The sequence below is a fragment of the Cavia porcellus genome, unplaced genomic scaffold, assembly GCF_034190915.1.
Source record: "Cavia porcellus strain 051 isolate PalLab524CR breed Dunkin Hartley unplaced genomic scaffold, mCavPor4.1 scaffold_9, whole genome shotgun sequence".
Lineage (NCBI taxonomy): Eukaryota > Metazoa > Chordata > Mammalia > Rodentia > Caviidae > Cavia > Cavia porcellus.
Genome location: NW_026947492.1, coordinates 32,156,370 through 32,183,947, shown reverse-complemented (window position 1 = coordinate 32,183,947; position 27,578 = coordinate 32,156,370). Strand labels below are relative to the sequence as shown.

The 27,578-nt window shown below is 35.9% G+C and overlaps 1 protein-coding gene across 2 annotated transcripts in view; it reads right to left on the bottom strand.

Annotated features, from left to right (window-relative positions):
- Pdgfd (platelet derived growth factor D) overlaps positions 1 to 26,787 on the bottom strand; it is a 220,852-nt gene extending 194,065 nt beyond the window's left edge. For both annotated transcript variants that reach the window (XM_003472837.5, XM_003472838.5), the window contains exon 1: positions 26,346 to 26,787. In XM_003472837.5, coding sequence (XP_003472885.2) covers positions 26,346 to 26,469 — 124 coding nt within the window. In that variant the 5' untranslated portion in view covers positions 26,470 to 26,787. The remainder of the gene's footprint in view (positions 1 to 26,345) is intronic.
- Positions 26,788 to 27,578: the final 791 nt, after the last annotated feature.

Here is a 27,578-nt window from a genome sequence, read left to right as displayed (position 1 = left end):
GTCAAGTCAACATTATTACGTGCTGTGATGGCTTCAACTTGCCCATAACTGGTTTGTCTACTCTTCACTCATTTATGATATATCTTCTCCCATCATAATCTATTACCTTTTTGAAAGCCAGAGGTAATTCACTTAAAATTCTCCAAAGGAATACCTTTCCACTGCATTAAGAACAGAATATAGTTCTGCCTATAAGACCTCTAAAAGATCTGCTTCTCTATCATCTCTTAGGTCATCATTCATTATGCATATTAGTTTTCTAAGCCTAACACAACACGGTATTACCTCAAATGTAGGGGGCTTAGAACAACACAAATTTATTCTCCCACAATTTTGGAGACCAGAAGCCAGAAATCAGAATTTAGCAGGGCTACTTTGCCTCTCATGGGTCTAGGGGAAGGTATATTCCTTGCCTCTTCTAGTGTCTGGTGGTTGCCAGCATTTCTCTGCTAGGTTCACATCAACTGCTCCTATCTGCTCCCATCTTCACATTATGTCCACCTCTAGGGTACTTTTCTTTTCTATCTGTCTAATCTCTCCTGCGTCTTTCTTATAAGAAGATTTTTCATGACACTTAAGGCATGTCTGGACAATTCAAAATAATCTTTTTGCATCAAAATCCTAAAACTAATAATATCTGGAAGAAATTTACCACGTAAAATAACACAGGTTCCAAACTTGATTCAGTTACTACACCATGCTTTGGCACGCTGGCTTCTTCCTGCTCACCTTTATGTGTTTGCCCAAGTTCCCATTGCCAGGAGATGTGCCTGTTTCTAATATCCAGCAAATCTACTTATTATGATAGAGATATACAACTTGAGCCCATCTGCCTTTCTTTCTTTGTGATCTGAATGTCACTTCAAAATAAAATGATAATTATATTAAACAAACTACAGTTATATAGTGCTTACACTTTTTTAGTGAACTTTAATATGCATTTGGTTCTTACGTTATCTGTTCTAACAGTACTACTGAATAATAAGCTTTTCAATTTGCAGATGAACTAAAAGTATATAAACGGTAAGGTTACTGGTAATGATGCATAGATCCCCTAATTTCTTCTGCAGGAATCACGGCCCCACCTGAACTCTCAGAGCATCCTATAAGGGTATGGGGGTAGATAGGAATGCAACTTCTACTAGATAAGGCTGAAAAGAAAAAAAAAAAAAGACAATAAATGGGAAAAGGTGAGCCCAGGTGCCCCAGGACATATTTTTATCTGACTACTTGAGAAAGAACAAGTTTATTTGAATCTGTACTGAATAAGGCATAAGCTCCTGCGACAACAATCCAGTGACAAACAGTGAAGACTAATACAGAAGTTAGGGTTACCTAGTATTTTTTTTACCTGAAACAAATACATTACATACAATGACATGATTGGAACCAACTGCATATTTTCTTGGTTAATAAAACTCTTTTCCCCAAAGACTACTGAGTGATAGAGCTTTGAGCTTTTGCTATGTCTTAACAAATAATTTTCTGTGAACCAAAAAAGCCACAGGAAATATTAGGATGACAACTACTCAGGCTAGTGTGCAAATTAAAGTCTAATTAAACCATTTGAATATCAGAATAAATATAGCACAAATTGCAATGCCAATTAGCATTTTGTTTATCAGTCATTACCATAAAACAAAAGCAAATATAACCATGCTATTCTAATAAGGTCATCATTAGAGAAAAATACTTTAGCACAAAATGCAAGAATTATAGTGAGATTCACACATCAGTATTTGGACAGAGACAACTTATAGATACTGAGTTTAAACAAAATGATTTAGTGCATGAAAAACCCTGTAAATACAACAAATCTCTATGCCAACCAATAATCCTATGTCAAAGAGTACTCCAATGTGCATTCTGGAAATTTAGGACTGTTAATTCTCTTTTTCATTCAACTAGCATCTGAAAAAAACACTCCTTGGACTAACTTTGAAAAATTCTCTTGTTTGTCTTCTGCTGCCTCATTTACCCTGCAATGCAAATAACTCTACTATCAAGCTCTCTCTAGAGAGCTATTCCGTATTTCCAACCACATCCCCTTCTGGATATCATACTGGCAAATGGAACAACACATGAAACCCAACAAATCATTTCTATCTTCTAATGTCCTTAGTGCTTTGAATATCCTAATCCCTTTCTAGATATCTAGATATTTGGAATTCTCTTCAGGGGAATGAAACACCAATCAATTCTAAAGTATGTTTATTGGTTTTACTGCTGCATTCTTTCTTCCCATTCTCATGGTTAATAGCTTTGTGGAGTCTTTTGTGGTATCATCTGGGAGATGTCAGCACATTTATATCTGATTCTCTCTCTGTGGCTCTCCATTTTACCATGGCTTCCAGAGAGGGAGGGTAGAACCTTCACACCCTGGCCTCACTTTGCCATTGTTAGCTTCTCTCTCTCCTCTCTTGCAAACACAGTTTCTGCTATTCACTGACACCACTTCTCCTGGCTATCACACATGCCTTCTCTTCTCTGCCACCACCTCTCTGCTGAGCCTGGTTTCTTAGCCCATAGTGTAATCCTCATATTTAGCTTTTTATTATGTTTTCCTCTGTAGTGTGTTAAATGATGACTCCCCACCTCATATACACACACACATGCATGTGACTTGAGTCAGGATCCTGAAAGCAATTTATTGAAAATTTTCTAGGTGAGTCGTATACACAGTTTTGAGTATCCTAATAAAATGGAGGTCAAGGGTATGGGTCACACAGAAGAGGAAAAGGGCAATTGACCACAAAGACAGAGGTCAGAGGTACTGCGGCCAACAGTCAACTAATAAAAGTGTCCCTGGAGACTCCGTGATGTATACAAGCCTGCCAAAGTTTCAGTTTTGGAGTTCTGGTCTCCAGTATTATAAGAGAATAAATTCTGAGGTTTTTTAAGCCACAAACATAACAATTTGACACAACCCTCTAGGAAATTTATACAAATACCCTATTTCTAATCTTAACTTGAACTCCACTTTTGATTCCATAAAAGGACTTCTGTCTCTAGAGTTGGTAGCCTTCTCTATTTAGAACTGTTCCAGCATTATGTTTTAACATTCATCATATTAATTAACAGTACACTATTAGTGATCTCATATATATATATATGTATACATGTATATGTATGGATTTCTTTATATTATATGTGATAAATCTGATCACATGAATGTGTGTGCATATATATGCTACCAAATATTATCACTCAATCAGACCTATATGGGTTTGTAAATACACATGTGCACACATACATACACACATATATACCTATACTTGTTAAAATCACCATCTTATCTGACATTATACTTTACTAACAACGGGTGGGTGGTTAATATTTGTAAGATCGATATATGGACTATCTTGTCTTGTGAGTTGTTTTATCATGAAGTTTCTAAGTTTTTTATTTGGGTAAATGAGAGTTTGAGATGTAATTGATCATGCTTTAGAAAAAGGTAAATGCATAAGCAACTCTCTGTGAATAGCATGATAGTGTACATCCAGTTGTGCCTTTCAAACCCTCTATAAAGGAGGCAGACTGTTCGTAACTCATGCCCAGGCAGCCATGGCTTTCTGTGGGTTACAACATCATGAAACAACAAAAGACAATAACTTTTCCATGGCACTGCATCTGTACCACTGTTTTAAAAGTCACCTGTACTCAGAGTGACCTAATTTAGGCAGAAGATCCTTCTCCTGGCTACAGGGAATATGCTAGGGAAGGGGGCTATCATGGAAAGCAGCGTGCCCCTGAGGTATTCTTCACACTGCTACTCACATAGTTCACTCAGAGATGATTTCCTGCTTATGTTTAGGGAGCTGAAAAGATTTTTTTCTGACATCTTGCATCATTAGGTTATATAATAAACAGTATAATATCATTAATATTTTGTAAGAAAACTTGATTTTCCCCTCTACTAAACATACAATTTGAAAGCTCTAGTTGGCCATGTATTCCAGTACCATGGGAGGCTGAGGCAGGAAGATTGAAAGTTCAAGCCCAGACCATGCAACTTAGCAGTTTAGTGAAACCATGTCTGAAAAAAAAAAAAGTTGGTATATAACTCAGTGAAAAGGCAGTAGGTTCATTAACTAGTACTCTTTTATTCCCCTAAAAGAAAAAAAGACCTAATGTATTTTTATATTTTTGAGAGGCTGTTTGTTTTAATTTTGATAGAAACCTATAATTTCCTGTTTGTTATGGGGAACACCTTCATATCAAGAACTGTATGCCAGGCCTGCGTTAGAAAATCAATTAGGGTTTATGACAAAGCAATGCACAATACCTATGTATGTGTAGCTTGTGTACTGTTGAACATGCTAGCGAGTAGCAAATTTGTATTCCCAAGGGGTCTAGAGCCCAAGCTTGTAGATTAAAGAAGAAACCTGCACTTATTGGAATTCTTATGTGACTCTGTCCTCCACGGCAATATGAATTCTACCAGGGTTTGGCCTACTTATAGCAACCTTTGGAGGCAGTACGTACATTAGAGTAACACAATCTCTTTGGAGAAGGCTTAATATTTCCCTGGTTTTGGCAAAGAGGTTCTTCCTCATTGTTGCTTCAACCCCATTTTTCTTACACCACTCAGCTATAGTGCATTTAATCTACCAGCCCTGGGAATCTCCAGACCAAATAGATTACATTAAGGTGGCCAATCACGTCTCTTGTACTATCTAGCAAACCAAGTGCATAGCAGACAGTGACTATTCAGTAAATGACTATGAATCAAACACAAATCACTTTCAAAGCCCTGCTTAAAATCCAGGAAAGGATTTACATATTTTCCTCTTGATTCCATTGTAAAATTGAGTCCTCAATCAAATCCAGTTAAAATTATTTAAAGTAGGTTCAGCTTTTGTCCTGTTCCTTAAGATTAGTTTGCACTGTTTTCAGACATTAGCAGAAGTTTTGATTGACACATGAGGAATGAATTTCATCCTGTTTCCTGAGTGTATTTAGATTCATGTTTTTACATACAGAAAATAGACTGCTGACAAGTCAATATCCTATAAACAGCCTGCCCACTTTCTTGGCCAAAAGTGTACTTGAACATATATACCCCAGGAAGTGGCACACTGCAGGCTGAGATTATACATAACAATGACAACAAAAGTGACAACCATAAATTCTCTTTTCTTACTACTACTTTTTATTAAAGGTTAAAAGTTACAGCCATTATATTTATCATATAAATGTCCAACTTAAAACAACTCTGAGGTTCAACCAATAAGGTGAGACTTAACCAATAAGGTACTACTAAAACCAATGTAACACTTCTCAGCCTTACTACTGAGATTTGCAATTGCCACACCTACCAACAGACAGGTGACATCTGCAAGACTGTGGAAGAGCAAAGATGAAAAACGAGAAAGGATTTATTTAAATCCTGTCTGTGCTCCAGATCACAATTTATTGACCATAAGTAAAAAGATGAATGTGCCTGCTTCTAAGGTGGTTTCTAGAGGTAAAATTTAGGAGTCTAAGAAATCATAACATAAATGCATAGTATTCATAGCAGTTAGCACCACTCATAACAAGATATATTTTCCATCATTTAAAATATACTCAAAAGGAAAGAATGAAGGGAAAAGGAAAAAGATAATAGATTTGTGTATGTATTTACATATACATATATACATACACACACAAAAGAATAGTCAGTACTCATGATTAGATCAATTTTGTTTATTTCTAATAATCTAAACGTTTTTGAAGATAACAATAGGCAATATAACAACTATTGTTAAATTCTTATCATCTTGTTTTGAAAGTCTATATTGTTATTGTTTTGGATTTGTTGTTGCTGGTTGGTTGTCTCTTTTACTTTTTGTTTTTCTGTTTTAAATAAAAAAGATACACTCAAAAACGTGGAAACATAAGATACTGCACATAACATACAACTTAATATAGCTATCTAAGTTCACTATCATTTATTAAATCCTGTTTCCTTGATATTGTGCTACATGTTTCATATACAGTAACAATTTAATCTTCATGTTCCCTTCCTAAAATACAACATTTTTTTTTTTTTTTTTTTTTTTTTTTTACTGATGTCATTTATTCTGAGTCTAAGAGCAGTTGAATGCTTTCTCAAGAATACACTGCTAGCCAGTGGTAAGGGCAGGACATCTACTGAATGTTATCCTTAATCATTACTCCATACAGTCTTTCATCAGGCTAGATTTTCTTTACAAGTTAAAGAATTACATTATATACATTAGATGCTAAATGAAACCATGCAGGTATCTCTTTAAGACATTGTCTTTCAAACACACATTTAACATAGCTGAAATACTACTGGATCAATTAAAATGCTAGTTAAAATGGGAGCTTTGTATTCTATTGCAGAGTAAGATACAAATGTACATTCCTGTGACTGAGTTCTAATGAGGCATACAGGCTTTTCTCTGAGTGCCTCAGGCTAATAAAATTTTTTTCTAATCATGCTTTCAAAGCTACAGTCATAATTTATCTATAATTTATCTCTTGAAGGTAGAAAAAATATAAAGCTATCTGTGTAGCAATGTATATATAAAGCCTCATTAGGCTTTTTACATTTTACTTCGTATTTTCACTCTTTTGCAGAACAGTTCAAGTGTCTTACTCATACTGATTACTGTGGGCAGAGTTAGGATCTCCACAACTCATACACTGAATTCCTAATCCCTGCCCCCACTGTGACAATAACAGTAGACATGACCTTTGGAGAGCTAATTGGTGTTAAATGATCTCATTAAAGTAGGACTGTAAAGAAGAGAAACAGTCATCCCTTCTCTACATGCAAAAGGGAAAGACCACACAAGGTTACAGAAGGAAGGCAACCAGTTTTATCAGGAATAGTGGCCTCATTAGAAAATGAACTGAATGGCAACTTGACCTTGACCTTTCCAACCTGTAGAACTATGAGAAATAAATGTCTTTTGTTTAACCACCACATCTGTGACATTTTTATAGCAACTCAAGCAGACTAATACACTAATTTAATAATCTTTTTAATTAATTCACCACTGAAATTTAAAAAACATTCAATTAAATATTGATAGAGACAATATTCTGTCTTTTACTTTCACACTTTGCAGTATAATACAACATTTAATTAAATTATGAAATTGTACAATTGGAAGACATATGTTTGGGAAAGAATGCAACAGAAGTTTGGGATACATATGTCTCAGTGGTGAGCAGAAATATGTACCAGGAAAGTATCACAGGAGTATTGCAATTACTTTGGAGCTGAGACACAGAATATTTTATGTTGGACTGGACCATGTGGTTAATTCATCTTTTGAAGTAACAGAGTTCCTGCCACATTGATTTGTACATTCATAGAGTATATTTTCCATATTTTTCCAGAGAAAACTTCAGATGAAAAGATGGGCACCTTACAATTGAGAATATAGACTTTGTGACATTAGACACTTATACCATGTGGGAAGCCTTCTTTAAGGAAAGGGATACAAAATATAAAATTAGGTACTGAAGCTTTGTATAGGGTTACCCAAGGGAGAGGACCTGAGGCTGAAGCTTCACCAGCTGCTGAATTTGAACTACCCTTATACTGTATTGATTTCATTCATTCATTTGGCAAATATTTACTGAGTACTTCCTTGACATGAAGACACAAAGTCTACATTCTTAAAGAGCTTATGTTCTTGGGATAAGATAGAACATAAACATAAAAATAAATGACATAAATTCAGAAATAAATAATAATGGTACCTACCAGCCACTAAGGTACACTAAAAATGTGACTGCTTTTTAAAACATTTCTTTGCTAAACAATAAAATATTCCTTTGGAATAAAATGTTTTCAGCAACACAAGAGTCATGCAGTATCCTGGCACACATGGAACTGTTAGAACAAGACTTTCTGATCCTATGTAGTTGTTTTGAAAACTAGGTACATTATGTTGTGGTCTTTCATGTGACGAGACATCAGAAGATACCACTGAAATTAAGTTCTCTACAAATAGAAGTAAATTTTACATGACTGAAAGTTTTATAGGTCATCATTATTATAATGAACCCTGCACGGAAAGACAATTCAATGAGATGTTCCTAAAATCAGTTAATGAAAAATAAGACACACTGTTACAAGCAATTTTCCTTAATAGAATAGTTTTGCTTGCCCAAATAATAAGTAAGTTAAAGGCAGATCAACAAAGAGCCAATGTATAGCTTGGTAGAGATATGATGTTTTACAAAAATAAGAATGGTTTATATTTTGACAATAATCTTTAATTTTAAATTCTAGATCACATAATAGACCAAAAATTTTTAATGCATACTAGCTTTCAAAACACTTAATTTTCCTAAAAATGACATGATCCAAATGCATAGAAAGTAATCTAAAGAGATACGGATTACTATATATCAAATATACACACAAATGAAGGATTCTGTTTTTCTCAAATGTTTTACTGACTACCTAGGCTAGTTGTTTGTCAGTTTATTGGGTGACTGTACATTTTTCCACTTTTGAAGAAAATATACAAGTAACCATGATTATCAATTGCACTGATGTTAGCACAATAGTAAACTCAGTATAAGCCACATAAATCCTTTCATGTTGAATTGTTGATCTTCCTAAAGAGTGTTTTAGTTGACCTCAACACATTGAAACAAGAAAACAGACAAATGTATTTGTAAATTATAGTAGCTTGTTTTTAATATTGGAAATAAATCAATAACTCATGCTAGCTTAAATAAATGATCTTTTCACCCTACATCTGTGATGTCCAAATCAATAATGAGTGAGTATATGGCTGAGTAGTACTCAACTGTATAAAAACACTACATCATTTTTATTCATTCCTCAGTTGATGGACGTTTGAGTTTTTCCTAAGATTTAGCTGTTAAAATCTGTGCTGCTATAAACATGGGTACATATATTGCTGTGGTAAGATGCATTTAATTTTTCTTGGAAGATACCCAGCAGGGGAATAGCTGGGGTAAATGGGACTTCTAATTCTAGGTTTTTGAAGAATCTCCACACTGATTTCCATAGTGGTTGCACCAGTCTGCATTCCCACCAATAGTGGAGAGGGTTTTCTTTTCCCTCACATTCCCTCCAGCATTTGTTATTGGTTGATTTCTTGATGATAGCCACTCTTTCTGGGGTAAGATGGAATCTAAGTGTTATTTTAATTTACATCTCTCAAGTGACCAATGGTGTTGAGCCCTTTTTCATATATTTATTTGTTACTCATATTTCTTCATCTTAGAAGTATGTATTCATCACAGACGCCCATTTTGGATTGGGTCTTTGAATTTAGGGGGTCTAATTTTTTTATCTAGACGGAAATCCTTTGTCTGAGAGACAGTTGGCTAAAAACATTTCCCACTGTGTGAGTTGTTGTTCTGTTGGTGATTTCTTTTGCTGTACAAAAGCACTTAAATAAAATGAGATCCCATCTTGATTCTTTGAAGTATTTCATATGCAAGGAGAGTTTTGTTCATGACATTTCTACATACACCTATGTCTTCATTGTTTCTACCTACTTTATCTTCTGGTAGATTTAGTGTTTCTGTTTAATATTTATATCTTGACCCATTTCAGCTTTAGTTTAGTGAATGGTGATAAGAACAATGCCTATGTTTAAAACAATATGTTTTATCCACAAAATGTTGGAGGTGTAGGACTTGCTGAATTATAATATGATAGTTCTTTTAATTTTGAACTTTTTTATATTAATGGGATACTCATGCCCATTCCATTTTCATTATTCATAAAAGTTATAGGAAAATACTGAAACATAAAATAGGTTTAAGATCTTTTAAAATCTTGCTTCTCCAAAGAACCTGAAATGAATATTGTCATAGCTTTTGCTTTATTTCTTTTTTTTTTAATTTAAAAGGAAAAAGAGAAAAAAAGCAGAACAAAACAAAACAGTGTAAGGGTAAAAGTAATTCAGAACTACAGAAAAAAAAAAAACAGTAAGCTATCACCAGTTAATAGATTACACGCTATTATCTTAGAAAGGCTGTTTCAGGTCACAGGATCAAAGCATACAAAGTGAACATTCAAACAGTGAGACTGCAAATACCTGTGTTCAGTAATCCAATCAAAAATATTAATTTTGGTCTTCTATTTAACACACCTAAACACCCTTGCTGTTGTATCCATTAGGGCACTTTTTTTCCCTCTCTTTATTACAACAAAATTTACACATTTTGGGTTTTATTGCTCCCTTAGATATTATTACTTTTTTTGTAAAAGAATAAAATCAAGCATGATAAAACAAAGCTGTCAGTCAAAACCAAGGATGGACATAGCACATGTTGTAAAAACAGAGTACAAGGTTATCTACAATGGTTACCATAATGCCTCTTGCTTCCTTAAGAAGAATTGTCTATCTCATTAGGTATTATAAAGTTGAACAAAAGAGTAGAGAACAAGACCAATAAAACCTAAACATTGTAAGTCTTACCGAACCTCAAAAGAGGATAATAGTCAAACCAGAATGGGCCTCATAGTGAATCTTATTGCCTTCAAAGTAGTTTCCTATACTCTGATACTTGATACTTTCATACAGAGCAGAATAGTCTAATCAGTCAAAACAAGATAACGGGGGTATTACAGGACTTCAAGTTAATAGGAAATCAAAAAAGTTACTATAATATAACCTGCTAGTTTTTTGATTTTCCCCTTAGTTTAAAAAAGAAATTTAAAAAATTAAATAATTTTTTTTCATGAATAAGGGAGAGGTTGAGATAAAAGGGGGCATAACAACATAACAATACAGGTTAAATATTTGAATATAACTTCATATGCTATAGCATCAAACATATCAAGACAGTGTAACACCATTCAAGTGGAAGAAAGCATTCTAGAGTATTTAGAACCAGCTAACAGAAAAATGAACAATGGTTTCTATATTGTCTCTTTGCCTATAACAATTTTTGTTTATGCTACCACATATAATAAGATCCAGCAAGATACACATGATAAAATCAATGGAGACAGAAGAGCCATAGTTTGGTGTGGCTTTAAAACAAGATTGTATTAAATCAGCACTAGCTATTATGATGTCTTGTTTTCTTCAAAATAGCTGTTCATTGCATCACAGGCCATAATATCAAATAGCCCAAAATAAAGCCATTCCAATTAATGAGTGAAAACTTTATAAGGCTTCAAGGCCACATACTGGGGAATCATGGTTACCACATACTTTTATATATTTGAATCATTTCCTACACTAGGGAAACTATTCGGTGTTCACAGATGCAAGTTTGATTTATTTCACTTATGAGTATGTTTTCAAGCTGCGCCCATTTATTGATAAATATCTCAATGTGATCCTTCTTTATAGCTGAGCATTACTCCATTGTATAGAAATACCACAACTTTTTTATCCATTTCTCAGTTGATGGACACTTGGGTTGTTTCCAAGATCTGGCTATTACAAATTGTGCGGCTATAAACATAAATGTGTATATATCACTGTGGTATGATGCTTTCAGTTCTTCTGGGAATATGCCTAGAAGTGGAATAGCTGGAACAAATGGGACTTCCAATCCCAGCTTTTTGAGAAATCTCCAGACTGACCTCCACAAAGGTTGTACCAGTCTACACTCCCACCAACAGTGTAGGAGAGTTCCTTTTTCTTTCTTTCTTTCTTTCTTTCTTTCTTTCTTTCTTTCTTTCTTTTTTCTTTTTTTTTTTTTTTTTTTGTCTTTTTCGTTTTTATCAGTACCAGGAATCGAACTCTCGACTGCCTGCTTGCAAGGCAGGTCCTTATGCCGCTGAGCTAAATCCGCAGCCCCTGAGAGTTCCTTTTTCCCCACAGCCTCTCCAGCACTTGTTGTTGTTGGTTTTCTATATCCTAGCCATTCTTTCAGGAGTGAGATGGAATCTCAGTGTGGTTTTAATTTGCATTTCCCTAATGACCAATGACGACGAACATTTTTTCATGTATTTATTTGCCATTTGTATTTCTTCCTCGAAGAAGTGTGTATTCATCTCAGATGCCCATTTTTTAATTGGGTCTTTGAATTTTGGGGGTCTGAGTTTTTTTAATTCTTTATATGTTTTAGACAAAAGTCCCTTGTCTGAGGGGGAGTTCACTAAGATCTTTTCCGAGTTTGTGCATTTTCTTTTCACGATGCTGGAGATTTTTTTGACTTACAGAAACTTTTTAATAAGAGGTGGTCACAGTTATTGATTCTGGGAAGTATTTCCCATGCAGTTTGAGTCCTATTCATGAATTCTCTACCTACCCCTATGTCTTCAAGGTTTCTACCTAATTTGTCTTACAATAGATTTAATGTTTCTGTTTTAATATTCAGATCTTTGATCCATTTAGATTTTAATTTAGTACATGGTGATAGGCTTGGGTCGAGTTTTAGTTTTAAGCAAATGGAGAGCCAGTTTTTCCAACACCATTTGTTAAAAAGACTGTCATTTTTCCAGTGAACCTGCTTGGCTCCCTTATCAAAAATAAGGTGGTTGAGTGTGTTTGTAGTTGTGGTTGTATCTTCTAATCTATTCCATTGATCCTCTGCTCTGTTTTGATTCCAGTACCATGTTGATTTTACTACTGTTGCTTTGTAGTATAACTTCAAGTCAGGGATTGTTATGCCTCCTGTCTTGCCTTTGCTGCTTAGAATTGCCTTTGCTATTCTAGGTCTCTTCTGGTTCCAGATGAAATTTAGGAGTGATTTCTCTAGATCTATAAGGTATGTTGATGATATTTTTATTGGGATTGCATTGAATCTGTATAACAGTTTTGGGAGAATGGCCATTTTCACAATGTTTATTCTTCCTATCCGTGAACATGGGATGTCTTTCCATTTTCAGAGATCATCTTCAATTTCTTCTTTCAGTGTATTATAATTTTCCCTGTATAGGTCTTTTACTTCTTTCATAAGAGTAATTCCTAAATATTTCATTTTTTGGTTGCTAGTGTGAAGAGTGTGGCTTCTCTTATTTCTCTCTCTGTGATTTTGTTGTTAGTGTATAGGAATGCTATTTATTTCTGAGTATTGATTTTGTATCCAGCTACATTACTGAATTTATTTATTATATCTAAGAGTCTTTCAATGGAGTTTAGGGGGTCTTCTATATAGAGTATCATGTCATCTGCAAACAACGACAATTTAACTTCTTCTTTTCCTATCTTTACCCCTTTAATTTTTCTCTCTTGTCTAATTGCTCTGGCTAATACTTCTAGTACTATATTAAGTAGGAGAGGTGATAAAGGACATCCTTGTCTTGTGCCTGGTTTTAAAGTAAAGGCTTTTACTTTTTGGCCATTTAGTATGATACTGCCTGTTGGTTTGTCATAGACGGCCTTTATTATATTGAGGTAAAGACCATCTATTCCAATTTTCTGTAAAGTTTTAATCATGAATAAATGTTGGACCTCATTGAAGGCTTTTTCTGCATCTATAGAAATGATCATGTGATTCTTACTTTTGGCTTTATTGATATGGTGGATTACATTTATTGATTTACGTATGTTGAACCATCCCTGCATGCCTGGGATGAATCCCAGTTGGTCATGGTATATAATCTTCTTGATGATTTGCCACATCCTATTTGCCAATATTTTATTGAGGATTTTTGCATCTGTGTTCATTAGGGAAATTGGTCTGTAGTTCTCTTTTTTAGTTGGGTCTTTCTCAGGTTTTGGTGCTAGAGTAATATTTGCTTCCAGGAATGACTTGGGAAGGATTGCTTCCCTTTCAATTTCATTGAAGAGTTTGAAGAGTGTTGGTATTAGGTCTTGTTTGTATTTCTTGTAGAATTCTGCGGTGAATCTGTCTGGGCCTGGGCTCTTCTTTGTAGGTAAGGAATTAATTACATGTTCAATTTCATTGATAGAGATTGGTTATTCAGCAGTTTTACATCCTCTTGATCTAGCTTTGGTACTTTATATGTTTCTAAGAATCTGTCTATTTCTTCTGTGTTATCAAACCTTTGAGAGTAGAGGTTTTTGAAATAGGTGTTGATGATCATCTGTATTTCTATTGAGTCTGTAGTGACTTCACCTTTTTCATTTCTTATTGCATGAATTTGAGCTCTTTCTTCCCTTTTTAAAAATAAAGTTGGCTAGGGGCTTATTGATTTTATTTGTTCTTTCAAAGAACCAACTTTTTGATTCATTGATTCTTTGGATTGCTTTCTTAGTCTCTATTGCGTTGATTTCTGCTCCGATTTTTATAATTTCTTCTCTTCTTTTGGCTTTGGGCTTGACTTACTCTTCTTTTTCTAGCTGTTTGATATGTAGCATCATGTTATTTATTTGTATTCATTCTGTTTTCCTGATGTGGGAACTCAGTGCAATAAATTTTCCTCTGAGGACGGCTTTCATTGCATCCCATAGATTCTGGTAAGTTGTATCTGTATTTTCATTTGTTTGTAGGTATTGCTTAATTTCTTTTTTAATTTCCTCTGTGACCCACTAATTACTCAAGAGTGTGTTATTCAGTTTCCATGTGTTTGTGGGATTTTTGCAGTATCTTTTATCATTAATTACTAATTTCATAGCCCTATGGTCCGATAGCATGCAAGGGATAATTTCAACTCTTTTGCATTTATTTAAATATGTTCTGTGAATTAATATATGTTCTCTTTTAGAGAATGACCCATGTACTGCTGAGAAGAATGTGTATTCTGTTGTTGTTGGGTGGAATACTCTGTATATGTCTATTAAGTCCATTTGTTCACAGGTGCAATTCAGTTCTTTTATTTCTTTGTTGATTTTCTGTTTGGTTGATCTGTCCATTGGTGTCAATGGTGTGTTAAGATCTCCTGTCAGAATTGTGTTACTGCTGATTTGGTTTTTAATTTCTGTTAGTACTTGTTTTATATAACTGGGTCCTCTGGAGTTTGATGCATATATACTTGAGATAGTTATCTCTTCCTCTTGGAGTTTTCCCCTAACCAGTTTGTAGTCACCTTTATCCCTTCTGATCATTATTGGCTTGAAGTTGACTTTTTCGCCAAACAGAATAGCTACTCCTGCTTTTTTTTGGGCTCCTGTTGCATGAAGTATTGTTTTCCATTCTTTGACTTTCAGAGTGTGAGTATCCTTTTGGGTTAGGTGGGTTTCTTGTAGACAGCATATGGTTGGATTTTGTTTCTTGATCCATTCTGCCAGTCTGTTTCTTTTAATTGATGTATTGAGACCGTTTACATTAATAGTTAGAACTGTTATATATTGGTTTATTGTTGACATATTATCTTTCTGGTGTTGCATGTTTATCTTTCTGCTCTGTTTAATTGTCTGCATTGTTTAGTTTTTTTTTTCCTAAATGTATCTAAGCTGTCTTTCAGTATTCTTTGCAGGGTTGACTTGGTGATCATGAAGTTTTTCAGCTCATCTTTGTCATGGAAGTATCTTATTTCTCCATCGAATTTGAAGGACAGTTTTGCAGGGTACATCAGCCTAGGTTGGAAATCATTTGCCTTTAGGATCTGAAATACATCACCCCATGCTTTTCTTGACTTTATTGTTTGTGCTGAGAAGCCTGCTATAATTCTGATAGGTTTTCCTTTATAGATCATCTGTCTTTTCTCTCTGACAGCCTTTAATATTCTATTCTTTTGTTCAATTTCTGGGATGGTCATTATTTTATGTTTTGGTGTAGATTTATTTTTGTTGTGACTGTTTGGAGTTCTATATGCTTCATTGATCTTGACATCAGTTTCCAATCTTGTGTTTGGGAAATTTTCAGCTATTACTTCTCTAAATATCCTCTTGACATCCTTTATGTTGTCCCTTTCTTTTTCATTTATCCCTATCAACCTTTTGTTGTTTCTTTTTGCGTCATCTTGTGGTGTTGAATTATTTCCTGATTTCTTGTTATTTTTAAAAGATCTTTTCTTTCCTGTTCACTGACTGCAATCTTTTCTTCAAGATCTGAGATTCTATCTTCACATTCATTGAGGTGGTTTTTACAACTTTCAATGGAGTTTTTGATTTCCTGTATATCTCTTTCCATTTGTTTTATGTATCCTGTTTGTTTCTTATATTGTTCATCCACGGATTCTATCCTTTTGTTTAGTTCCTCCAATTTTTTAACTGCATCTTCTTTAGCTATGTTTAGCATCTGATTCATTTCTTTTATCACTTCTTCTTTTATCTGAGAGATTATTTCTAGTTTGAATTCCTTTAAGGCTTCCCATACTTGCTTCTTTATTTCAGTTACCATTATTTCAGGTATTTCAGTTATGTGGCATGTGTTTTCTTCTATGACATGGCTCTTGGGCTTTCTTGGGATGGGCTGGATGTTTGAGATTGCATTTTGGTCTTTTGTTTTGTCATTTTCCTGTATTTTGGAGCTTCAAGTGTTGTTCCAGGTGTGGGAGAGAGGTCCGCCAGCCTGGGATGGGGTTCCCTGCGATGGCCCCACTCACTGGACCTGGTAGGAAACCACGGCCTCGTCCTCAGGCCAGGAAGAGTGTTTCCTCAGGCTGGGCAGGTTTCCCAGCAGCCGCTGCTACAGTCACTGATCTGGCCTGGTCCCTGGTGGGGAACCGGCCTGGTCCCCAGGTCAGGGAGAAAGTTCCCGCAGGTTGGGAGGGACTCCCAGTCTCTGCTATTACACTCACCAGCCTGGCCTGGTCTCTGGTCATGTAGGGAACCTGCCTGGTCCCCAGGTCAGGGAAAAAGTTCCCACAGGTTGGGCGGAACTACAAGCCACTGCTGTTACACTCACCCCTGCTGTTGCACTCACCCGCTTTTGCTTTATTTCAATCACTATTTCAAATCTGTCATTTACCGATAGTTAAGACAAACATGGAGCAATATCTAGTTAAGGAAAGAGAATGTTCTAAGAAGAAACAGATGAACCACAGAAAGGACTTAGACATATCCTAGTAATTTCATACAAAATGGGTCAGTTGAAAATTGAAGATGATTTCAAATGGCAATGGGTACAAGAGATGAGAGGGGATATAGACACTGAGTTATAGTAAGACTGGGGATATTGATACAATGGTAAGTTGAAGAGAAACAGAAAAGCACCTTGTGTGTTTTATGAGACACAGCAAGGGATCTTGAACGTGATTGTTGGCTAATGGGATGGACCCAATAAGAAGGGAAATATTTAATTAAAAACAAGAGTGAATCTTACAGATTCAGGTCTTGAAGCTAATAAAATCATCAAAAGGTGAATCATACAATGGAGAGGGACTGAGAGAACAACACACTCAAACACCAATTTACTAGAAAGAAGCCAGAGATATACAGTACTGGTGTCTCACTATTGCTGACAAAGTGTTAGTGTATCAGATTTGCACTTTAGAGACTACATCACTCATTGTTTAGCTAGATTACTTAGGAGACAGATACATGCAAATATTGAGATACAACTACCAAAGTGTCTATCGTAACAAGTTCTTTGGTGCTCTAAATGTGCAGCTGCTCTTATTTTCTACCAAAGAAATAGACTTAGCATTTATCCCAGTTAAATGTCATGTTGATAGTTCAGCCCATATTTCAACTCAAGAACATGTGGATTCTTTGCAAACTTTCACCTGCGGGTTCACTGTGCTTTTAGTAAATAAAATTTTCCAAATTTTTAAAATGGTTTACAGCCTTTCCTATTCATATACCATTTCTATGGCTGTTTTTATGCCACAATGATGGAACTGAGAAGTTGCAACAGAAACCACATGGCCTGAAAAGTCTAAGATGTTTACTATGTTGTCTTCAAAACAAAATATGCCGATCCCTGTGTCTAATCCAACCTATCAACTTTATAACTAATATATGCAGGTACATATGTTTTCTACACCTTCATTCAGTTTATTAAGGAGTTTGAATCCAACAGCATCTAACACAAAGTGTCAATAAAACCCTTATTCACCTGTTTCTTGAATAATACAAATCTATTAGTTACCAGTAGAAGAATGATACTAACATCTTATTATCAAAGCTACAATCTTTTCTATGGAGTTTTTAAAATTGGCACTCTCACTTTTAGGTTGAACTCCATTTTATTCTTAAGTTAATAACACTTCTAGCTTATGAACTTCCTAGACCTATCAAATTCATAATATGAACTTTCCTATATGGCATAAGTACATTATTTTAAAAATCATTAACTTTACTGAGTTGTAATAACAATCTCCCAGAGAGATATGAAAATATGTTGGAATTTTTTTCTCCTTTTAAATAAGAAGCCTAAGCCTGTTCTTTTTTTCCTTAGATCTCATGAAAAATGTCCAAGACTGTGAAAATAAGAGAAGATAAGAAAATCATTAGCTGTCACTGTAAAATGTTAATAGTATGAATAATTCAAACCAATTGCCTCCTCCAATTTCATGTTCCGATTCAGTTGTGGATATGGAAACCATACAAACAAGAATGATGGTACTACACAGAGAGAAAAGACAAACAGCCTCTTAGTGTCTGCCACATGAACTTCATGAACTCATCTATACACACTGTGACACTGATTTCAGCTTTTGAGTGAATTTGGTGTCTATTTGTTGCTTCATTTGGTTTTGTTTTCCAAATCTAACATTTCTGAATAGCTAAATTCCATAAAAACAGGTTGTTGCGACGTTGTCCATTAGATGTTTTGATTAAACGCATAAACGGTCAACATCTTCTCACATGACTTGTTCAGCACCAACATAGTACTGAGCCCTGTTCACGGTACATACCGTACCATTCACGGTACAGCTCCTTCAGGCCACAGAAGGCATATGGATTTCAGATTTTAAAAATCAAAAATCTTACTGTGTACAACATAATTACAGTTAATAACTATAATATACCCTTGAAAATCACCTAAAGAGTACATTTGAAGTGTTCTCACCATGCATGCAAATTCATCAGTATGTGAGGTAATAGATATGATAATTACCTTGACTTAGCCATTCCACAATATGTACATATTTCAAACCACATATTTCACATGATAAACATATACAATTTTGAAAATCAAAAATAAACAATAAAATACATATTTTGAATGAATCTTTTCAAGTTAAAAGCAAAACATGAACTGAAAACTACTAATTTTCACAATCACACTCTACAAAACAGGGTTCAAGTAAATAAAAACATAAGATCTGAGAAAAGATTATTCCCCATGATGAAAGATAGTTCACATGCAGATCTCACCACGTCCTAAATATACAAAAATCACCCAGTTGCATACCTCGTAAATCACAAAAGGGCACATTAATATGCTATCCATTTTAAAACTAATATAATGAGGTCAGCACACCAAGGAGAAGATAGGAAAACATATATACTGTATCTGTCACCAGTGCCTGGGAAGAACAAAGCATTCAAATTCTTGTGCCAAAAAAAAAAAAAAAAAATCCTCAGAAGAAAATACTTTTTCTTGTATGTGAACATGTGCACTGTAGTTTCCTGTGAGTTCATTCCTTTATTTATGATCTGCATTTGGTTTGGAAATTCTGTATGGGAAGGTAGGATATTTTTGTCATAGCATTTGTCTTGGACCCTTTCCTTTTTGCTACAATATATTATCCCCCTGTCATTTTTAGGCCAAAATTGTCCTTCACAAAAAGTAATTTAACGTAATTTTATATAATTATTTTATTTTATATAATTTTAATAATAAAATGCTGCCTTTCAATTCCATTAATTCCAAAATGTAAATACTTTTAATAACTTAATGTACTGTCAAACACTACATAGTCTATCTTTACCATCTACATTTCTTATTGGGATCTCAAGTAGAATTAACAAAATAATATCTGCCATGCTGAGCTACAGACATTTAGGATGAAAGGATCCCAAGAATATCATGAGGCAGGGCACATAATATTTGGAGTATTTGGGCTAGGAAGTTTCGTCATATCCACTATCAACTGGCAAGGAAAGATCTCATTCTCCACATGAGCCACAGTGGTAGGCAGTAGTGACACTAGCCGGGCTCCTTCTCAGGAACATTAGCACTCGGCCTTCAAGCACAGATGGTACCATGCCTGTCTGCCAATCTGGTCTCAATGGCTTTCCATTGTTCTCAGTGTAATGACCAAACCCCTTCACTTTACTTTCCAGATGTGTCATTAATAGACACTTGCTTACATCAATTTGCACCTCCAAATCTTGCCAAGTGCTGTTCTGTCCACTGGGAAATCCCAGTCACACTTTTCCATTTCCCCCAACTTTGTAACTTCTATTCATCTTTCATTTCTTGGTTTAAATGCTATTTCTCCAGGAAACTTTTACAAATTCTTAATTCCCCATTAGATGTCCTTTGTGAATTCCTATAATTCAATGCCCAGGAAAGTGCTTATCACATTATAGAGGCTTATTTTTGTTACAAATGTGAATCACCTCTTTTTCAAATAAAAATCTGTAATGAATTTAAATATAGCACATGAAAGAAGAATGGACATAAACTTAGAGTTGTTGTATTAAAAAAGAGGATAAGAATGGGAAGCTAATGTATAGTCTCCTTATACCTTGACTTTTAAGACAATTCTATAGATTCTTGTCAATTTATAGCATGCCTCAGAAAGTTAAGTACAATCCTGGAAACTAAACAGAAGCTTCAGCCTGGCAGGAATCACGGATGTTTTGTTCATACTGTGCTGGACTACTGAGCATCTAACACAAAACATAGAAGATACTAGGAAAGCAAAAATAGTTCTCAAGTTAGTAATCAAGCAGAAATCAGTAGCAGATTTCAGGCTAAAGAGCTATTTGTGTTCTCTTTTATTTTTGATGAAAGTCTAATTCATGTAAGGAATTGCTTCAGAAGGAAACCTTTGAAAGAGATGAGGTAAATTAGACACTGATTTAACACTATCCTAGAACTATCTTTATGTTGTGAAATATTAAGATAATATCTAAATGACATAGCACATGTGAGTTAGAAGCATAACTAGTTCGCCTAAAAGCTTTTTTATTTTTAAAAAAGGATTGCATTAATGTAGCCAGAAACCAACTTTTTAAAAAACAATCAGATCATTTCAACAAAGAAAATTCAGGAGTAAGTTCCAGAAGCAAGGTCAGAAACATTATGACTCAGCTTGCAAGGACAAAGAAATATGCTGATCCTTAGGACGATGAGGTCCTGTGGCCACATATGTTGAGAGTATGGCATGACAGAACGATTAGGGTTTTTACTAGTTATAAGAGACTAGCTCTGTGTGCTGCACTCCACTGGCTAGGCCTTGCCTGTGCTGAAAAGGAACAATTTTATTTTATTCACTACAAAGGAAGACCCTGAAGACAAATCTACCTTCATTCAGTGACTTTACAATGGCCAGTATTGCATCTCACAACCTACTAGCATCTTCTGTACAAGAACCAGACACCTAGCTACATCCTCCTTTCTAAAAGCATTTCAGTTAAGTATCACCCATGGTGGCAAATTGAAGCTTTGGGGAATGGAAAAATGTATAATTGAAGCTCTCTATAAGATTACGAGTCTTAACACCCTTAAGTTGAACACAACTTATAAATACACAACAGGAGATTCTGATATTCATCTGATTCTAAGCTTTCAGAAATTTAAATATTTGTTTATATTGCCTTGTTTTGTTGCCTTCCCTTTAATCTCTGATTTTAGCAATAAAGTCAATGTGCTGTCATCCATTATAACAAAATGCCATATTATTTAAGAAATAAGCTTGACTGTTTAAAATCTAAGCCAACACAATTGCTAACACTACCGATCTATTGTAAGAAAGCGTAATGGACAACTGACTTAGCCCACTGAATTCACATTCAGAGCCTTTCAGAGCTTTCATGGATGCAAACAGCTCACTGTGACAAACATGTCATAGGTTCTCTACCATTGAGGGAGACCGTCTGATACACAGCCTAAAAGGCAGTTGCCTGGATAGAAACAAACAAGGCTATACACCAAATTAGGAGCTAATTCCAATCACACTTATGCATGTAAAAGAAACCGCAATAAAAATTAAAATAAAAATAGAGAAGTACTCTTCCTACTAAGAAGAAAGTTGTTAAGGAGAGTATGCTAAGTTAGTTATTCTCTAATATTTAGGCTGGAATAATTTAGAAATGCAGACTTCATGTTTTATAGCTTTTTCTTTTTCTTTCTTTCTTTCTTTCTTTCTTTCTTTTTTTTTTAATTTTACAGTGTCTTTTGCACTCTGCTTATCTATATAAGACCAAGACAAAGAAAACACATCAGCAATTTCACTTCTGGAGTTCCCTTCTGGTGGGTATCGACCAAGAGATATTTTCTTCTTATTTCCAATAAACATTTTCCTAACTTCCTTTTTTTGTTCATGATTTTATTCTTAGACATCATGAGACAAGAATTTCAGGTTTATAAAAAATTAACTGTTTTCCTTTCAGTAGAAAATGGTAATACCTGGTTCAAATAATTAACCAAAGGACTAAGTCCAAAATCATTTATCAGCAGCACCTGTATTTTCACAAAGCAACAAAAGGACAAGAATATAAAAAATACACTTGCATTTTTAAACCCTTAATCAGGAAGTTCTGTCTAGTTAGATCTTTAAATAAGTAAGTAACCATACCAGTTAATTGCTGTCTTTATATTTCTTGATCCACACTGTGAAGTAGTGCCACTTATTATCACAAAAGCACCATCTGAATAGGCACTAAAATAAGAATATATGGGCACTATTATTAAACCAAGATTTTTCTTTGCATTCAGGAATGAGTATCAAAAGTAAATCAATTTATTGTAAGAATAATATAATAAAAAAATCCCACAGTAACACCTCTGTTCATGAAGCTTCTGTTTGCAAACAATTTTGTTCTCAAACAAAAGTGTTCAACAGAATTTTGCTTCCATTCACAAACTTCACATTGGGTGACAAACACAATTGCCACAATCTTCCCCAAAATTATAAGACAAATTAAATTTGTGAACCGCGGCACCACTTTATAAATATTCAAAAATTAATATTTAGTCCTGGGGGGAGGGACTAAGTATAAGTGCCCTCCTGCATCTTCATTGGGCCACTAGTAGCCATTCTGAAGACAGAAGGGTCTGGAAATATCCCTATAGAACAAGAATAAATTGTGATGGAGAGTTCTGGAAGGCCAGAAGGTGACAGCAAACCAGACTCCTATACTGGTAGAAGGAAGTGACTGTCCCTAGCACTATATATCTGCCTATCATTTCTAAGCTACTCCATTTATCTGAGGCTGTTAGACATGAGTCAAAAACAAGATTTTATTTTTGTGTTTTCTGTTTTTACTCAGTTGAATGGACTTCAACATGTCACATGCCTTTTTCACAAGACAACTGCCTTTACTGTGCCTTTCTTGATCCTAATATTAGGCAGTGACCAATGATGTGAGCAGCAATAAATGTACCTCACCTAACAACAAAGATACTTCCATCATCAGATAATAGTCACTCGAGGCACAATTAATTCTTAATTGTGATTTTCCACTATATATAATTTGAGTCAGATCTCTAAAGGTCCAAAATTCATGTTTTGAAAATCTTTATTTTCTGTATTTCCAATGAGTACATTCCACACCCAAGTTCTCCTCAAGTTTACATCGTAGTTAGTTCTGCTTCAGATACAATACAATACCAAAATGCATCATTCTTCCTTTTATTATAGATGAATAGATAGACAGATGGACGCGTGCGTGCACACACACACACACACACACACACACACGCACACACACAAATACCAAGAGGATAACTCCTGACTTCTCCTCTTATGAAAAATCCCCAATCATTGCTAACTTTGAGTACAAAAGGTTAAAAGCCTGATCAAGTGGTGCTACAACCTGAAGTTTCCTTGATTCTAGGATGAAGACTACAATTTCAAATCTGATAGTCAAACTAGCAAGAATACTGTCTTATTCAATGAGCCTTCAGGGAAATTCGGAAAAAGAGAGCTCAAAATGTTTGAACCCAGAACAGTGGTTTATCTTAGTAAGGTATTACTTCCTGTCAGCTTAACTTTTGTCACTAGAATTTCCTGATGATATCTAGACCATTTCCAAGACCCAGTTTTCTTACTCTGACCAAAATTCTCTGGCATTCTTTCTCAACCTTTCATTATCAACAATATCCCCTAAGAACCTTTGTAGGCATTTTTTCTAATCATTCTCCCTATGAAACGTTAGCATCACAGATATACTATATATCTGTATTCTGGTTCTTTGGAGGAACACAAAATATTGTAATATCTAAGATTTAATTACTTCCTATGGCTCAATCTCACTCCCTGAGAGACAGTATAGACCCTCTCTGAGAACACGTGCAAATTTAAGAAATGTCTGCGTTTTGAACTAACAACCCATTAGAATTACTAATTATTTTTAGTTTGTATAAAATGATTTTTAAATGTCTACTTTTTTCTCAGTCTTACTTCTAAGAGGAGATGGATATTAAGGAAAGTATCAAACAATTTACTAATCAATGTGTGTGTGTACTTTTAGAGTAACTGAAAACCAGTGTTAGTTAAAATATGAAGAACCATTATAAACAGTACAATTTACAAACTTTAGGTGAAACAAAGCATTTCCTATATTTATTAGGCAGCTGTACAGAGTTTTAACAGTGAAAACTAAAGTGAGACTACTCCTTTCCAAAGGAAAAAGAAAAAATTTTCTGAGCTGCATGCCTTGGTTTTAGCCAGCATTTGGAGTTAATGGAAAATGGCTACATACTTTTCATGTTCTGTCCTTGACTTCTTGTAACTGATACATGTATTTTAGAGCTAAGGATTGCAAAATTATGAAGTCATACAGATCATAAATGGCATTTTGCTCTATGCAGCTAAAAGGGCATACAAAGTACAAACTTTAACAAGTCTAAAAAAAATCAACCACGAAAATATTTGTCTCTTAATGAAATATTAAGAGTAAAATAAACCATAAGAATTTGATTGTAAGCCTAAACTTATTTTTAAGTCTAGTTTGCAATTTTTGTGCTCCAAATAGTTATCAAAAATGCGCTATAGGAATATTTTACATAAAACACTCTCTGTATTCAAGGTAACTGTGGTTTTCCATGTCACCTCTTACTACTTCAGATTAGTTGAGCACACTGAAATCCAGTCTATTTGTCAGCAAAAATATAATAGTTTTGTTTTGTTTCACATTTTTTTGTTTGGTTTCTAATTTTAATTTTATTTATTTATTTGCTACAGGACCTCACTATGTAGTTCAGGCTGGCCTTGAACTCACTATGTATCCCAGGTTGGGAATGAACTGAGGAAAATCCTTCAACTGCAGCCTCCTGAGTGCTGGGATTACCATGTCTTGCCAAAATCTCTCTTTTCTTTTCAAAATCCAAAAGTTTTTCAATGAAGACTAAATTATAGATATATAAAAAAAAAACAAAACAAAAAACAAAAAACAACAACAACAAAAAAAAACAAAACTGATGAGAGAAGGAAGTGGCTCACATGAATCTACTCAGACAGCCAAATGCTGCCAGCTCAAACAACGGAAGCATTAAGATCAGCAGGCTGATCTCTTTGGGGATGAGACTGAACTTTAAGTCAGCAGGAGAAAATGGTATTGATATAGGAAAACCGAAAACGTGGGGGTCCCTTCAGGTACAATGCATAAACAGCTGCAAAGTGCTGCGACCATCAGCTGTAGCTAAACATAAAAAACTTAATCTTTAGCTATTGATGGAAGCCCCAGAAAGTAAACAAACTCATACTAAAGTCTCTGGAACCCCAAGACCCAGGTGTTCTCCAGAGCAAATAAAAACAATCACAAAGGCTCCAGACTTTCGGGATGATTGCTCCTTGCAAACAGCTGGAAAGCCTCCGTGAAAGGAAACTGCAGCAGAAACCAGGTCCCCCTGAGAAATGCTAAAAAAAACCCAGAAGTCCTTCTCCTAGAATGTTTCAGCCAAGCTGAACTCCAGTGTGAAAGTTACTTTAAGGGAAAGAAAGGACACCACCTTCTAAATAAATAACAGATGAATGCTTGTCACTCTGCTCAGTTTCAAGTACAATACTGACATATAATTCCTCCTCCTCTCTTTAAATAAATTAATGTCACCGAGAGGACCACTCTTGACTCCTACACCTACCACAAAAGCCTGATCTTTGTTATTTTCAAATCCAAGGTTAAGAATCTGAGAAGGGGGTGGCGAAGCCTCCAACTTTCTCCAACTCTAGGATGAGACTCCACATCCTGGGATAGAGTCCTGAGACATGGGTGATTTTTCTGGAGTCCTACAAGATGGGACACCTGACCCGTACTAGTCCCCCGCGCACGCTTATCACCACCTTCAGTCCCATTCTGGAAGGAGGGGTTCTTCTAGGACTGGGAATAGACAGAAATCACCTCCTGAAACAATGCATTTAGTCCGCGTTCACGAGAAAGATGCAGCGGCGCGGGGTGGGGAGGTACTGACTACAACAGAAGTGATTTTTTAATTTAAAAAAAAAAAAAATGAGCTCTTACCATCGCGCCTAAGATTGGCATTGCGCAAAGCTCTGATGGATGAGCCCTGCGGAGTAGCAGAAGTGTCCCCATAGCTGCAGAAATTTACGCAGATTAAAGTGTAGACGAAGATGAACCGGTGCATTTGGGATTAGAGACTTAGCGACTGTGTCGCTCCAAGAAAAAAATCCGATTTCCACTCCGGACCGGCTCCGCGTCGCCCTGCGCTCCCGCTGACTGCGCTGGCCCGGCGCTGGCCTGGCAACTGTGCTAATCGCTGAGCTCTCCCCAAACTTCCTGCATGCTGAACTTTACGAGCGCCTTGGGTGCCTCACTTCCTCGTGGCTGAGTTGATAAATGGTGACGGGACAAACAACAGGTTGGCGTTTGTTCGCCCCCTCCGGTGGCCAGCTCGCGGCAGCACAAGCTGCAGGGGGCGGGCGGCGCCGCGTCCGGCCCGCACCAGCCCCCAGCAGCGCGCACTCGGGCTCAAAGCGGCGGCGCGAACTGTGGCCCGGGCCAGAAGTGCTTCGCCACTGAGCATGCCCAGTTTGAGAGCCTGGTAGGACTCTCCGCAGCGTCCAGGGCCTTACTCTAGTAAGTGGACCAGGAAAGGAGCAGACAGCAAGGTGACCTGGAGTAAGTGGGAGAACCATACAAGCCCGGAAGTCGCCAGAGGTGATTTATGCGTCCTCCTGAAAGCCACAGCTCTGTCCTTGGTGATGATGGGATGGGAAGGACGAGTTAGGAGTGCTCATTTGCTGTATAACCAAAGTCAGATTCTACAGACTCCAGATTTCATTAGATGTACAATGGGAAATCCAATAGCAAAGGAGCTGATTTTGAACTTTTTATTTATGTTTTTTTACCCCCTCACCCTCACCAGTATGGCCTTAGTTGAGTCAATGATAATTTTTCAGAAGGAAAAAAGAGCCACCCTTCCTATTCTGCAAAGCTGTAGGTGAGATGGACCTGTGTGGTGCATACTGTACACGCGCAACAGCAGATCGTCAAAGGCAGTTCTCCTGCCGTACCCCCTCACCTACAGGATGGAAGGATGAGAGGCAGTGTGAGCATGACTCACCAGAACGTTAGGCTAGCTGTAGGAGAACTCTGGGTTCTATGCCTTCGCAATTCTTTTAAGAAGAGGCCTGAGCCATTCAGGCCTTTGGGTTGTTTCCTTCTTCCCTCAGTGCTGGCATTCTTAGCTTTACAGAGGAGCTGCCTCTGGGCTCTAGGAACTTCTGCACCATG